This window comes from Cetorhinus maximus, chromosome 6 (assembly GCF_964194155.1).
Source record: "Cetorhinus maximus chromosome 6, sCetMax3.hap1.1, whole genome shotgun sequence".
NCBI lineage: Eukaryota > Metazoa > Chordata > Chondrichthyes > Lamniformes > Cetorhinidae > Cetorhinus > Cetorhinus maximus.
In genome coordinates, this window is record NC_135884.1 from 59,589,680 (window position 1) to 59,606,607 (window position 16,928).

Sequence of the window (16,928 nt, forward strand, 5' to 3'; positions counted from 1 at the left end):
TCAAATTGGGCATTACTGAAAGTGCAAGACAGTTCAAGTTCTTTCCATATTGTATGTTGCACTCTGAGGTGCCTCAATAGAATTGCAATTACACGTGATCTTTACAATATACATTTTATGACTAAGATACTGCCTGAGGGATTTCCAACCTCTCAGTGTGCAATGTCAAGAGGGTCTCAGACAGTGGCCTTTCCCCACTGAGCCTTTGTGGCGGCTGCCCCAAGCTTCATCACATATTCCTGGGTCCTGGAATGTGCCAGTCTGTAACACTCGATTGTGGTCAACTCTTTTTACTGGAAGACCAGCAAAATTTGGGCAGAGGAAAGTGCATCTTTCACTGAGTTGATGGTCTTACAGCAGCAATTGATGTTTGTCTTGGAGTGTGTCCCTGGAAATGGCCTATAGAGCACAGAGTCCTGTGTTATGGAGCTGCTGGGCATGAATCTCGACAAAAACCATTGCATTTTTTTGCAGACCTTCTTTGCAAGGGCAGGGGACGGAGGGGGTGAGACTCTGGGCGTGCTGGGAGGATCTGACAGGGAGGACCTTTCTGACCAGCAGCCAAACCATGTCTTGGTGGTGCTTTGAAAGTTCTGACAATGAGGCATTCTGCCAAATTACTTTGACAGTCTGCTTAGGGAACTATCTGACAGCATCCGCCAACTCCTTTTCCCACAGGGCCTCAAGGAAGTTGCGTGCAGACCACTGCCTGATGGACTTGTGTTCAAAGGTGCCTTATTTGCGTAGATTTTCCACGAGGGAGAAGTGGTACAGCACAGTCCAACTGAATGGGGCATTCCGCAGCAATGTGGCCAGACTCATCCTTCACAACAGATGGAAGCTCAGCTCAGTGACACTTGACGTTTGCTTTCCAAGGGTCCACTCAGCTTGATGCAGCTGCACACAGAAATGGCCATGTGGATGAGGGTGATGTTGGATACATCTTTCCCCCCTCTTGTCTAGAGATTTGTTTTACTGTGATTGATGTAGCCCCCAAAGAATGTGATTTTGCTCTTGCCATAATTTACTTTGGTTCCTGAGGCCAATTCAAACTGGTCGCAGGTGGTCGTCTGTCTGCACACTGATAGTGGATCTGAGCAGAAGATGGTGATGTTGCCCATGTACAGGTAGGGTTTGACCTGAGTGCCTCAGCTGTCTGGGATGGTCACCCCTCTTATGTATGCATCCTTCCTGATGGACTGAGCAAAAGGTTCAATGCAGCACACAAACAAAACATGGGAGAGAGAATAGCCCGGTCTGACTCCAGGTTTGATTGGAAAACTTTCCGGTTCCCACACATTGAAACTGCTGATATTTGAGGAGAGCAGTTGGATCTAATTGTCGATTCCCTCCCCATTTTAGAGAGAAGGTGTGCATATCTGTCAAAAGCCTTCTCATGGTCCAAACCGATGGAGTGGGTGTCCACCCCCTACCCTGCACAGAGGCAGGAATAATGTATTCCATTGGTGAACTGCATACATGATGGTCTGAATCTTGTCTCTTCCTGAGGTTTGAAAATTTAATGTACTAGACACTTTCACTTTACAGAGAATATTGTCTGGCTAATTTCCTTTTGTTGCTGGTCTTGGTCAGAAGTTGGCACAAGTTATAGGTCATGTCCCTGTCAGCGTAGCCTCCTTGTCTCCTGTTCCTCATTGCGATAGAATTTGATGGCATGTTGGCAGTACTCAAGCTGCTTAGTTAATTGAGTTCTGCAGATCTTCCTGGTACATCCCCCAAACTTCCAGATTTGTGATCATATTTTGTTCTAGCTGCTGCTTCTCCAAAATCTTCAGCAAAGGAAGAAAAATTCTTCCTTGACCAGAAACTACCTCATGTTTTGCTCACTCAACTCTCAAACTCTCCCTGCAAAATTATAGAAAATTATTGGGAAGTGTAAATTAGCTAAATTCAGAGTAAATTTGCATGTTTCCATTAATTCCTGTTTAACAAACAGCTAATAAGCAAAAAGAAAACATCAACGCTGGACCTGTCTGGCAATACTGTTATCTATTGTCGTTGTTTACTCCTGAGCAAATTTAGGAGAGTCAGCAACAGTTAGCTTTCAGTCAACAAAGTCAATGAATAAAATTGCAAAGATGAATGTATAGACAGAACAAATTAAAACTGAAATACCATGGCAATGCCTAGTTTGGGAAATGAAAAGATACCAAATCTTTGTTGAAGGAAGCTTATCTAAGATCTAGTTGGGGATACATTGCTAAGACAGAACAGAGGACACTTTAAAAGCAGAAAATGTTCTAAAATAATCAGGTCTGACAGCATCTGTACTGAAAGGAACAGAGTTAACCTTTCAGTATGATGATGGTTTCTTTCTCCACAGATGTAGCCAGACTTGCAGAGTATTTCTAGCATTTTCTGTTTTTATTTCAAATTTCTCGCATCTGTAGTATTTTGCTTTTGTATCAGAGGAAGCCTTATCTTGCAGATGGCTGTGCTATATCTGACCTGACAATCTTGATGCTGACATCAATTGCCTGAAATGAAATAGTGGTTAATTCACCAGCACTGATATCTGTCATCTTGATTTCTTGACAGACTCAAAAAACACACCAGAAGAACTGTGGGAAAGAAGCTGAATCCTAGGAGCAGCACTTTCAATGTTGTTTAGAGACAGAAAGCCCGCTCTTTAACGTGTCTGATAGTTGCCAAAATTAGCTCTGATCTCCCCTAAATGTTATCAACAGGTGTAAGTCTTTCAGCATTATCACCTTTGTGCATCATTTTATGCACACAGAAAAATACAACAGGAAATATAAACTTGAATGGTATTTCTTCCCTAGCTTCTTACTGCAGCGTGTACGATTATCTGACTGAAAGAAAAGGCAGTCAGCTGCCTTCCAGGAATCTACCAATGCTGTTCTATAACATGCCATGGTGAGAACGGCCTGGGTGGTAACGCATGATCGAAACCCATGGTGTGTAAGAGACTCAAGGGTGCAAACTCAATGATGCAGTGTATTGGTGGATTACACTTCTATCTATTTCTATTTTTTTTATTATTAATGTGTCACTTGATTTACCATTTTGTCTTATGACCTCATACGCTTCTGTTTCCATGTCAGATCAGCACTTTACTGTGTCGACCTAACGGGGAGTGAATGTCGTAAGTGATGTTTCTCAGCCACATTGTGCACTTCGTGTCCAGTTGACCATGAATAATTTGACAATTTTAATGCGATTACCTCCATGTAAAGAAGTATTCCGGGAACCCGAATAGGCCTAGTGTAACTCCCTCACTTCCATGTACACGCTATGTAATTTACATTTAGTTATGCATTGGATGCCTTGTAATTCAGTTCCATTCAAAGTATGTTCAGTGAAACTTACTAACATGTACCCAGTAATCGGTATGGACTCACTTTCAAATGCTAATTCCGCCTCCCAAACACCAAACCCACAATCCCTCCAAATTATCTAGACACATTTATTCCTGGCAAATTGGCTTGCTTTTGTGGCATAGTGAATTGTAATCCTGTTTGTGAAGACATTCTGACATTGCTGATTTTACCTTTTACAGTGCAGATTTCTTCAGGAGTAAATTCTGTACGTTCCCCACGCCTTAGTCCTGACCAGCGTCATGTTATTTACCTGGAAGGTGGCAATGTTAAGACCCACCATCAGTGTCACAGCCTGTCCTTGGTTCGTATCTTTTTTGATGTGTCCAATTTATTCCAAGAATGTTGTGAATGAATAAATCTTCTACAGTTCTCTAAAATATAAGAAAGCATCTGGATATTTAACATTACCTCTCTAATTCTGGAAATACAGAAGTGACATACACCCTGGGCGCAGTCTATCATCTCCTGAGATGGACGGGTGCCAGTAATAATCACACAAAAAAAAAACTATATTGGAGAATTTTTCAAACTCTATGCTTTTACCGTAGAATTCAGCCACAGGAATTATGAGCCTTAAAGCTTCCAGTGGCTCTTTATTTTTGCCTGAACTTGCAACAATTATAATAATTGTGAAAATCAACAACCTATATAGCGTCTACAACTTCAAAAATCTCCCACATACTTAAAATGGAGAAAAAATGCATTCTCGTTCAACACAGGAGGTATTAGGAGGGGTGAGCAAACGTTTAGTGAAAGAGGTGGAACAGGGTGCTCCTCCTGGCTCTACAGCCACCTAGCAATTTCTGCTGGCCATGCTTGTGACCAGCTGCCCCTCCACCCCCCCCCACCACCCCCAACCTTCCCCCACCACCCCCAACCTTCCCCCACCACCCCCAACCTTCCCCCACCACCCCCAACCTTCCCCCACCACCCCCAACCTTCCCCCACCGCCCACAACCTTCCCCCACCACCCCCAACCTTCCCCCACCACCCACAACCTTCCCCCACCTCTCCTCCAACAATTTACCTGGAGGCCTGTATTGCTGCCAGTGAATTTTGTAGGGCCCTAGCAGAATCGCATCAGATCATGCAATTGGTGTCCTTGGCTCACTGGTATTGTATAGATGAGGTCCGAGGACCAATTTCCAGTGAGCTGAAGGCTTTCAACTCCAGGCACTTGCTGCAGGTGCATCTCTAACTGTTTGTCAGTTTTTGGCATAAAGTCAAATTCCCAGTCAAGATGTCAAATCCCTTGTTTCTCCTCTTGATGTCTTTGCTGATCTCCAGTTAAATGAGTTGAACTTGATCCTTCCAATAGAAGAATTTCAGACACTCACAATGACCCTTTCTAGCTGTTTTAATTTTTCAATATTGGAGAAGAAAACTTTTGAAATGAGTTCCTGACTTGTTGATATTAAAACTGTCTTGATGACATTCACCCAATCCCAACATGACTGGGGCCATGGATTAATTCAACTATGCTGCACATGCATTGAACGGCTACTGCAAGAACTGAGATTTTTAAAAAAATTTATTCCTGGGATGTAAGTGTCACTGGCAAGGCCAGCATTTGTTGCCCATCTCTAATTGCCTTAGAGAAGGTGGCGTTGATCTGTCTGTTGCAGTCCATCTGCTGTAGGTATGCTCAGGGATGTTAGGAATGAAGTTTTCCTTTTTGTAATGGATCATGTATTTTTTTCAGTATAACTTGGACAATAAAGTAATATCAACTGTGGTGAAGATTGTGGATTATCCAATTGTGGGTGAGTGGTGAGAAGTCTATCATTTTATTTTGTTTTGTAAATTTGCAATCGTCTTTTCTCTTTAAAGAAGTTGTAAGTTGTACTGCGATACTGTTCCACAAGTATCAGATGCCCCTCAGTGCTTGTAAGTGCCAATGTGCACTTGTGAGTCTGGAAGGTGATTGGCAGCAGCCAATTTGTTTGTACTTCATATGCACATTTTCCAGGTGAAGTCACAGGACAATGATCAGCAGCAGAAACCATGGCATGTTTTTCACTCCCAAGCCTGACAGCACTATAGGTAAATGAGGGTGTCCCTGCAGGTACCTGACTCAGCACAGACAACATAACACAGACTAGAGAATGAACCCAGCCCCTGCCAGATGTCATTATTGTGCCAAAAGTGTATTTACACATTGAGTCAGCATCAGTTAAAACAGAGTAGACTTCCAAGTTTTATTTAAATTGCTATTTAAGTTTTTTCTATTTCTGACTTCTTATTTCTGAACTGGTAGTGCTGAAACCATTGGAAGGTAGGGATTTCCAAGCAAGAAAAGACCAAGGTCTATCTAGTTCTCCTTCCCCCATTCTGCTCGTCACCTGATATAATGATAATGGAGTTGTAGACTAATCAGGGCAATCAACCTCCATCAATTAGTATGCAACAGACCCAGAAATGGTGCAAGGAAAATCCCAGTGGTGAGAACTTTGGGAATCATTGATCCAAAGTCACCTTTGTCTACACATGATTGCTGCAGTTCAACACATCATGACTGAAATTGCTTGTATACCGTAATCCAAAATTTTATTTTTCTGAAAAAAGATCTGTCGACATGTATGTAACTTTTAACATTCGGTTTTACTTGAATAAATGACTAATCAACTAGTCTTTCCTTGCACACCAGTCGCTGATGCCAGCTGTGACCTGTCTTTTTCTTGTAAAGCTGAAGAAGAGTTTGGTCAATTAGTATACTCATAAAAGCACCTGGACGAGCAAGGCTGCACTGATTAGTTATTGCAGGTGCATAAAATAAATTCAGCCTATAAAAACCAGCCGGCCCACATCAGCCAGCACAAACCATCTAATCTTTCTATTCCTTTCTCCCTTGTGTCTTTATGTAGCTTCCCCTTAAATACATCTATGCTAGTCGCCTCAATTACTCCTTGCGATAGTGAATTCCACATTCGAACCACGCTCTGGGTAAAGAAGTGGTTCCTGAATCCCTTATTGGATTTATTAGTCACTATTTTGTATTTATGGCCCCTAGTTCTATAGCTCTCTGGACTTACTCGATCTCACTTTTTAAATATACATTAGGACAAATATGCCCTTCTTTTCTGCTAGATACAAGTTGCTGTGTTTTTCCCACATATCTTTAACATTTTTATTATTCTTGATGGAAAGCATCCACAAAAGCTGTTGATATGGGCTAATCGGCCCAGCCAGTCAATCTTGGTGTTTATGCTCCATTCCAGCCACCTGCTATCCTTCCTCATCTAACCCTATCTACATAACCCTCTATTTTCCTTCACCCTCATATACTTATTTATCCTCTCCCTAAAAACATTTATACATCTGTACCTCAACTACTATGGGAGATACAAGAGCAGGTGGAGTAGTAGCCCACAGATTTTCTTTTCCTCCCTCCCAGTGAGTAAGATCAACACAGCCCAGAGAAGCAGAAAGGTAACTAGGACCCAATGGAAAGGGACCACAGAATCATGTTCGTAAGTGCAGATAGAGGAAGTCCTGCTTTAATGTAAAGGATAAAGGCCCTGCTCTAGTGTAGAGGATAAAGGCCCTGCTTGTTGTGGCACTCAGTCACACAGACCAGAAGGTTCCACGTACTACTCCATTTAGCTGCCTCCACACAGACTGATTAAAAAGCTCACTGTTGAAAGTGCAGGCTTGGCCTCCTGTATAACCTTCTTCCTCCTGTCAGGCACAGTCATGGTCCTCCAATGTGATGCTTGGTGTTAATGTGTGAGGAAGGGAAGGAAGTTGTGTTCTTAGCTTGTGGTCCGTGGAGTGAAGCTGTTCTGCAATGGTGTAGAGCAGTAGCTGAGCAGGGCTAACTTAAAATCCTTATTTTTATTCTGAGAAGGCCTTTTATGGTACGTATCCCTTTCTCTGCCTCTCCATTGGTATGAGGGTACCTCGGTGAATTCGTGATGTGGACAAATCCACATGATGCAGCAAAGGAATGGAAACACTCGTTGGGGAATTGTGGCCCATTGTCAGAAACAACAATGTCTGGAATGCATGGAAAATATCCTCTTCAGAGGGGAAGAATTTCTCTGCACACTATGGGGAGAATTTTCCCCATGGGCGGGCCGCCATTTTATGCGGGCGGGCCAATTAAGGCCCGCCCAGCTTAGTTCACAACTCCCATGCATAGTGGAAGTGGGCGGGGGGGCAGTGGGTATGCACAGACTGCTGGGTCCAATGGCGACCCAGCGGCCTGTATAAATGAAGGCCTGGCAGCCTTCAAAAGGCTGCTCACTGTGGCTGGGAGAAGGGCTCAGCAGAGGGGCAATGTTGGTGACGCAAGCCCGGAGGGTAGGTCATAGGGGAGCTTTCAGTTGGTGGGGCACCAACCCATCTGCTGGTGTTTGCGTTCCACATGCTTGTGCCCCTTTGCTTAGCAAAGTGACACATACATGGCTAGCTTGGGTGAGTGTGCGGCAGCTGCGGGGTGATGAAGAACTGGAGTCCTGCAATGTCCCACTCTAGCTGGGTTGGCAGGGATGCGATGGGAATTCAGGTGCAGGCTGGACGAATCAATGCTTCTCCCTTTTCAGGAAAAGACTGTGGACAATGCGTTGGAATGAATTCGGACTGGTGGAAGGCAGGCCCAGTTGGCCATCCTAACGGTTTTCGAGCAGCAGGCCACAGATCTTGAGAGGCACCATGCCTCCAGGTCCACCGGTGGCTGTGAGGCTGGGGTGCCATGAGGAGGTATGTTTGGTGAGCACTCAGGTCACCATGTGTGTCACAGAAGCCATGGCACTGCTGAATGCTCAGTGAGTGAACTTAACAACATGGGTTTACCATTAATTATGGAAGGATGGGTGCATAGTGATCTGGGGGAGTGGCATGCAAGTTGACATTGTCTGCACTGTGACTAATCAAATGTCCTTTTTCTTCCTTTCAGCGTCACCTGAGCAGGGCCGGAAGGAAGAGACAGAGGGCCCACCTCTCACCCCTGAAACCCCCGAGCAAATGCACTCACCAGCGTCGCACCATTTCAGCCAGGCAGGTACCAGCGCAGATACTAGCACCTCGGTGGGAATTAGATATTTGGCCAGTGTCCCAGTGCATGGCAGTGAGGGCAATTCACATTCGCTTGAGGTACAGGTAGAGACAGAGTATGCCCAGGGTGCCGGCAGTCGGAGGACTGCTGGGGACCAGGCACATGCTCGGTCAGTGGCTGATGATGTGCCTCTGGAGTCGTTTGTGAGACAGTGAATGCTGGAAATGCAGCAGGGTATGCGGGACGATCTGGCGGAGATACATGAGGCTATGCGTGGCATGGTGCCCGTGCTGGAGGAGTCCACGCGGAGCATTAGTGATGCAATGAGCCTCACGACTGAGCGTCATGCTTCCTCCATGGAGAGAGTGGTGACTCTCATGGAGAGGCTTCTCCAGGAGAACAATCAGGTCCTCCTGGGGTTGCGCTCGGACCTGCAAGCCCTCGCAGCAGGTCAGTGCCAGTGTGGGAGATGGTTTGGGCACCAAGTATCCCAGCTCGGTGCCCATCCATCTATGGTGAGCAAGGAGGTCCGAAGCGACCTCACGTCAGAGCAGCAGCTGCCTGTTGTCTCTGCAGGCTCCTCTCAAGGCGCTCCGGATGAGGGCAGCATCTCCTCTGCCCCTCTGCCAGTGTCCATGGCATCCGATGAGGCTGCGGCGACTGGGGAGAAGCCAGCTGTGGAACTGGCCACTCCCTCCCAGGCCGGACCATCAAATGCTTCGCAGGCCAGAGGACGTCCGCCAAGGTCATCGAGGCCATCAGGACAGCACATTGAGCAGGCTGTCTCAGATGCCAGTGCCAGCGAGGGGATAGCACCTAGACGTAGCACCCATAAGCGTAAATTTAAGGCACCTTAGGTATCGAGTGTGGAGCCTGCATCCGTGGCATGTGAAGGTCCATCTGTGGTGTGGTAGCTGAAGGTTCTTTGGATTAAAGCCTCCTGGGTGTCCCTGCCTCTTTGGAGTATGCCCGGGTCAGCGTCTACCCCCTCAGCGTTCTCCTGTGCGTGCTCATCCTTGGTCTCACTGCTGGACTCATCCTGTGCATCCGGAGCAACTGGGTCTATGTCTTCCTCGTCCACTGCGTCGCCCTTTTCCAGCGCCAGATTGTGGAGAGTGCAGCATGCAACCACTATCAGCGACACACGATCTGGGGGGTATTGGAGTACACCCCCCCCTGAGCGGTCCAGGCATCGGAAGTGCATCTTGAGAAGACCGATGTGGAGCCCTTGTGGAGGCGTGGCTCCTATTGTACCACTGCTCAGCCTCTGTTCTTGGATGGCGGAGAGGCGTCATGAGCCACCTTCTGAGAGGATAGCCCTTGTCACCCAGCAGCCATCCATCCAGCCGGGCTGGTGCACTGAAGAGTCCCAGCACCTGGGACTGTCTGAGTATGTAAACATCGTTGGAGCTGTCTGGGTACCTTGCACAGACTTGTAAAATCAGCATCCTGTGATCACACACTATCTGCACGTTCATGGAGTGGAAGCCCTTCCTGTTGACGAAGGCACCGGGCTCACCTGCTGGCACCTTAATGGCCGCATGTGTGCAGTCTATTGCACCCTGGACGCGAGGGAAGCCAGAAATTGCTGCAAAGCCTCTGGCTCGCTCTGTCTGGCTGGCCTGGTCCCAGCAGAAGTGGATGAAAGTCAATGTCTGCCTGAAAGAGTGTCTGTCACCTGCTTGACACAAGTGTGGACAGCTAATTGGGAAACTCCGCAGAGATCACCCACCGAGCCCTGGAAAGAGTTGGAGACATAGAAGTTGAGGGCAGCTGTGACCTTTAGAGCCACTGGAATGGGGTGCCTACCTACACAGTTTGCGGAGATCTCAGGGCCTATCATCTGACAGATGGAGGTGACTATCTCCCTTGAGAGATGCAGCCTCCTTAAGCACTGGACCTCAGACATATTGAGGTAGCTGCATCACCATCTGTAAACCCTGGCAGCAGGATATTAGTGTCTTCTGTGGCCCCTTCCGCCTTACATTTCCTCTTGGCCCTGCACCCCTTGTACCTGCACCTCTCCTCTCAAAGGTGGCTCCCCTGGAGGCTGAATGTGGACCCCTGGCCTCCTCCCACTTCTGGCCTTCCCTCCTCAGAGGAGGTGCCTCCAGTGGAGGCACAACTCCCATTCCCAGGCTAAGGGAAGCTCCCTGAAAGCTGCAGGCCCCAGAGTTGATCTTTACTGTAGAGTTCTGACCAAGGCTTTTGCTCCTGTCCTAGCAGCTGGTATGAGTTTTACCTGCTCACACAAAGTTACTTTCACACTTAAGTACCTCAAACATCACATTCGCAACCCCACTCACCCCTCTTATCCCGCCCGTGGATGAGGTTTATATGAATGTCTCCTACCCGCCTGACGTCCTACGACATCCTGAAGATCGCATGGGCTGCCAAAAATCGAGATCAATTGCTGCCTCAAGGGCCTTTACTGGCCAGTTAATTGATGGTGGGTGCGCATCTGAACTTAAAGTGCGCCCACCATCCCAAATATCGCGATGGCATGCAGTGACGTCGGGACGCTCATCCATCGTCACCGCACGTCATTTTACGCATGGGTGTGTGGGTCCCGCCCCCGCACGCCTACGGGAAAATTCTGCCCTATGTGTAACAAAATCCTAAACCCATTTATAAAGAACAAATCTATAAATCTGTTACATAGAGGAAATAGTCACCCACTGAACATTAGGAACTGTAGGACACAAATTCAAGTTGATGGTGCTATGAGGTATAATTTTTGATTAATGATAGCCATTAATATGTTTCAGATGGATTTACTGGCATTTACTCCTCGGAGCTGGCACTGAACTGCTGGGCAAGTGACAGCCAAAGAGTCATAATTGACACAGCCCAGAGAAGCAGAAAGGTAACTAGGACCCGGCGGAAAGGGGCCACAGAGTTATGTTCATAATTGCAGACAGAGGGAGGCCCTGCATGTTGTGATACTCACTCATGCAGACCAGAAGGCTCCAGATAATGCTCCCTGTATGTCAACAAGGTTTCACAGCTTCTGAAGAGGATCGAAAAAATTGAGGAAAAATAGATAAATTAGCAGTACAATATTGAGAGAAAATTGAATAATGTGCCCAAGTGCATTGGCAAATCCCACACTACTCTTAATGTGAACAATGTTTGACGAGTATTCATTATTGGTGACATCATCCGAAAGAAAGCACAGGGTCAGTTTTCACATATCGTTGACGACACCCAGCTCCAATTCACCACCACCTCTGTCAACTCCTCCAATATTGCTAAATTATTGCTAATCTGACATCTAGTACTGGATGAACAGAAATTTCTTCCAGCAAAAAATTGGGAAGACTGAAGCCATTGTTTTTGGTGCCCGCTGCAATTTCCATATTCTAGGTTCACTCCATCCCTTTCTCTGACAACTGTCTGAGACTTAACCTGGCGTTTTGCAACCTGGATGACCCATATTTAACCTCGAAATGAGCTTCTGACCACATACTCACACCCTAACTAAGACCGCATATTTCCATTTTATAGCTTTGCCCCTCCCCCAGATCAAACCCTTATTCATGCCTTTATTACTTTGAGAATTAACTATTCCAATGCACTCCTGGCTGGCCTCCCACTTTCTACCTTCCATAAGCTTAAGGTCATTTAAAATTTTGCTTCTCATGTCCTAACTCACACCAAGTCCCATGCACCTATCACCCTGTGCTTGCTGACCTACATTAGCTTCTGGTCAAGCAATGCCTTGATTCGAAAATTCTCACCCTCGTTATAAAATCTTCCCTTGGCCTCACCCTCCCTATCTTTGTAATCTTCTCTGACCTCAAAATCCTCCAACATATCTACGCTCATCTAGCTCTGGCCTCTTGAGCATCCCTGATTTTGATTGCTCAACAAATTGACAACTGAAGACAATGGTCACCTAGGTCCTGAGCTTTGGAATACCCTCCCTAAACCCCTCTTGCCTCTCTTTCTTCCTTGAGGAGACCACTTAAAACCTACCACTTTGACCAAACTTATCTAACCTAATATCTCCTTATGTGGCATGGCATCATACTTTGTTTTGTAATGATCCTAGGGACATTTTATTACATTAAAGGCATAACCCAAATATAAGTTGTGGTTGAGTAAAATTGTACCCTTTGTTTAATCATTCCAATTAAGCAAGTGCATGAAGATTGAATTATGAGCAACTGTTCCCTTTTTTAAAAAATCACTCTATAATCAAATGTTGATTAAAAGCAGCTCAATTCAAATTTATATTTATTCAATTTAATGAATGTATGCATTGATTTGATTTTCTATTTCACTTCACTTTGGTTGAATTGTGTCAGCATTCTGGGCCTATCAACTGGCATGAATAATATGCCAGCTTCACAATGTGGATTTTATTTCAGAATTAGGCCTCGTGGGATCATACACTGGAGCTATGTCACTTTCGACTTCACCATCACGCTTGAATCATCTGGAGAAGATGCTCAGTCATGGGCTGAATCACAGAACAATTCATGATCTTCTTGCTAGACATTGGAGGAATAGGGGCGGATATTATTCTGTTGTTGCAACCAACAATCTCATTCCTCACCCAAATGGCCATTCTTTATATCTGAGCCCTAGCAATGAGTAACTGATAGCTATTGCTTTATGGAGAGCTTGTTTGATTCTGTTCTCACCCAGCATCTATATATGGTACTTTCCAGACATGTCATGGAAAGTGAGAATATGAGCTACTTTTTTCTTTTCCCTCCTCACTAGCCCAGGGGTACTGGTGAAAATTGAATTGCTCCTAAATGCTGTCTTGACTAAGATGTGGAAAATATTTCATTATTTGAACTCACGCATGATGAAGAAAATATTCACATATTCAATGAACATGGCTTAATCTCTAATGCTGATCTGTGTTTGTGCCTTACATTCTCAGGATCTAATCATAGTGAACAGTGCAACAGGAATTGTGACATCACTCATTACTGGTAAGCATTGCCTGTCCCTCTTGTTTATCTTCCATTGCATCCCCACATGCATCTAGAGTTATTTGGAGGAAAATTTCATGATACAGGCCTTGCCTTTTACATGCCGCTGATCTTATCTCCTCAATACACTTCTCACTATCCCTTTTCAGTCACAGTCTGCTGTTTAAAAGAAGAAACAGGATGTAAACATTCCAAGCTGGCAAAAGTACCTTGTGCAACAAAAATGGGCGCTGCCACCTCAAATGTAGACCTTAATTCCAGTTCTTCTTATAAATAAAAATTGCAGATTGACAGGTCCATACATCGTAACATGGAAATGATTTATCAAATTTTGAACATCACAGCACAGTTTTTTTTTTAAAGTACACAGTTTAGGATTTTTTCGCAGTCATCTTCCAATCCAACAGCAGACTGCATCAGTGTATGGTTTAAAATGCCACTTTGGAAGTATGTAACAAATATCGCAGCTTGCCCACTGGACCTAAAATTGATTGCTTCAACATTAATCGTGCTCTACAAAACCATCTTAAACCAAGTTTAAACAAAAGCTGTTAAAATGTAAGATAACTTGTTGCATACGTTACAATCCTATCATCAACACTCTCAAGAATCAGCTTCTTCTTCCTTCCATTCCTTCACTGTCGCTGGGTCAAAAACCTTGAACTCCCTCCCTAATGGCACTGTGGGTGAACCTATACCACATGGACTGCAGTGATTTGTTATGACTGAGCAGTTGGTAAAGCTGAGTTATTTAAAAATTCCAGAGGGAAATTTTAAGCAAACCACTTAATCTATAATTTTAAGTGTTATGTTTGAGATGCAACTCTAAATTCAGGAATCAGACCACCAGTTCTTAAGGCTTTACACTAAACTAAATGAAACATTTTATTAATTTACAGAGGTTAAAATATATATACACATGGCTACAAATTACTACTATCATAACTTTTAACAAATTCCCAAACTAATCTCCATTAAGGCAACAGCAACCCATAGACTTAACCAGAAACCAGGCAAAGCATTTTCACTTTACAAATTCAAAATGAGGTTCTTTTCACTTTGGTTCCTGTGGAGACAGCTGGAGGCTTGCAGCTGCCTTTTGATCTCGCATTGCCTCAGCTCTGCACACACAAAACTGCTGAAGTTATACCTAGCACTGCTCTTTGAATGTAAATTCTTATTGTATCACCAGCTTCTTTGAACTCCACCTTTTAACAATAAAACCCCTTTTCATCATACCAATTTTATTAGTAATATAAATATATTGCTTGGTGTCTGCTAGCTAGATGTCAGTTTTCACCCCACTTCTTGAATGCTCGATTCAAAAAATATAAATATGCTCTATTTCTCTTACATATCAAAACTAATACACATCAAAACACCCAGACTAGCTGGCTTTAATCCAGTGAAGACATACCCACAGACTAAACTTCTATTTTGAAAGAAAAATATTTTCCAATAACATGTACATTAGTAGCTTCATGACAGAGTCAAGAAGGCAACTCACCACCACCTTCTCAAGGGCAATCAGGAATGGGCAATAAATGTTGGCCTAGCCAGCGAAGCCCACATCCTGTGAAAGAATTACAATAGTTGATTGTTTTTTTTGAGCAAGTGTGCATGCTGAGCAGCATAGGCCTACAGAGAATTGTTCAAGAGATGGGGCTGGCAAGCTTCAAGGCAGTAGTGGTACAGTCTTAATGTCACCTGGTGTGTTTCTTCTGAGCCTGGAGAGGTTATCATATGTTCAATGCAGCCTTCTCACCCCAGGCTCTATAGTTTAAAAAGAAGGATTTAACCTTAGCACTGAGATCACACCAGTTGTCTGAATAATTAGACAGATATATTTGGCCCGTCCCAAAAAAAACCTGCATTTTTCCCAATCACGTAACTGAGCTAACTCTTGATCAAGTCTAAGGTTTTCAACCCCAGGAAGGAAACCCCATTTGAAGTGTTGTTCAGTCTTTGGATGCAGCAATCTTCCGAATTCAGTTGGTGTAGACATAGAAAAATTCTGAATATTTACAGAGCTCCATTCTTAAGTTAAAACATGCAAGCAGCTGAGTCTGATATCTTTCCAATGAATACCCGGAACATTGTTTTGTGTACTACAGATTCAGAGGCTGGGAGCTGGACGCTGTTGGACATTCACCAAGACCTGATGGTGGTCAGCTGTTCGTCCCCTAACTGTCCGCCCACTTTGGTGAGGAGGCCTTTGGGTTAAATTGGACCCATACTACTTATGTTTTTAAGATGGTATGAAAATTGAAATATAATACTTATCGCAAGTGTAACTACAGAAAGCACCTAGGTATGGGGTAATAAAGAGTCTGACAATATTAACCAAGTATACATTTTTAAATATTCAATTTTATCATTTATTAGCCAAATGATATTAAAACTCGCTGTGCAGTGTTTTATTGATTTTTTTTTATCCCAGTCTGTGGCACTTGTGAATTTTGAATGTTCACATTAGGCAAATTAGCTCAGTAATGCACCTGCACTAGCACAATTTTCCTTATGTGCTGACAGATGGCAGCCTGAGATTAAGCTGAGGCTCATTATTACATCTTTCTTGTGCTGCACCTGAGCTTTTTCCAGTCCTCAGCACTAACAGACCTCACCTTGAGTCCAAAGGTTCAATGAAAAGGATACAAAACATTTTGAGAGGCTGCTCAACTCCAGTAATTTGGTTCCAGACACCAATGCCACATGATGTTTGCTACAATGGTGAGAATCTCATTGTGTCGCATCCCAAGTCTGCACAAGAAACTTTTATTTTTGTATCTCCATACTCACATTTACTTCAAAGAAGCAAATCCATCATAAGCCAAAAATGCTCCTGCAATGTAAACTTTTGAATGTGTTTTCAGTTAAAAAGAAGTCACAGTTGTTGAGACAATGAAAAAGGTGCATTACCGATGACAATATCATGTGCCCCTGTACACAAAATGCTTTGCAAAATGCCCTACAATGCATTGCTTAGCCTCTTTAATTTCACTGCATGGCATGAATAATTATTGAGCTCTACAGAATTTGAGTGAGTCGCTATCGAAGCATCAAAGGTCCAACACTGCAGAGAATGGTTTCCTCCCCATTAACCTGACCTTGACCTGCTAACTCAACACAGCACACGCCAAAGCCATAACCACACACTTTTGACAGGACATAACAGACCATAATTGCTAAGTTGCGTAAAAGCTATTTTGGTTCTATAGAAAGTAGGTTTCCTGCCAGCTGCAGGCAAAGAACAAGGGATCGCTTGGGTGGCGCTAGGTGAAGCGGAACCATTGCCCGAAATAGACTGGAAAATCCTGACTTTTACACCTCCATTTGAACAGGCGAATCCTAAATTCCGTAAGTAGCTTGGGACCATTTGCATTGCCATTCTGGCAGACCCTAATTCTGAGGTTATTTATATTTCTATTAATGAATCTTTTTTATCCCTCGATTATCCGTGCCTGCTCACAGCTACCCATAACCTTACTTCATGAAAAACTTGACATTTTTCCAAGTTGCTGTGTTTTAATTGCCTCACATGCCAATTTCACACCCACGCATAAATTGCTCGGAGCCGTTTTTCTCCACATGATTAATTCCTAAATGTCTGTACCTGTGAAG

At 44.2% G+C, this 16,928-nt stretch overlaps 1 protein-coding gene across 5 annotated transcripts in view; it reads left to right on the plus strand.

The window, feature by feature from the left end:
* Window positions 1-16,928, plus strand: part of LOC144681779 (acylamino-acid-releasing enzyme-like) — a 62,293-nt gene that overhangs the window by 23,331 nt on the left and 22,034 nt on the right. For all 5 annotated transcript variants that reach the window (XM_078543773.1, XM_078543774.1, XM_078543775.1 and 2 more), the window contains 7 exons: window positions 3,087-3,127; window positions 3,542-3,663; window positions 5,065-5,125; window positions 11,127-11,224; window positions 13,256-13,307; window positions 15,422-15,510; window positions 16,526-16,664. In XM_078543773.1, the coding sequence (XP_078399899.1) occupies window positions 3,087-3,127; window positions 3,542-3,663; window positions 5,065-5,125; window positions 11,127-11,224; window positions 13,256-13,307; window positions 15,422-15,510; window positions 16,526-16,664 (602 nt within the window). The remainder of the gene's footprint in view (window positions 1-3,086; window positions 3,128-3,541; window positions 3,664-5,064; window positions 5,126-11,126; window positions 11,225-13,255; window positions 13,308-15,421; window positions 15,511-16,525; window positions 16,665-16,928) is intronic.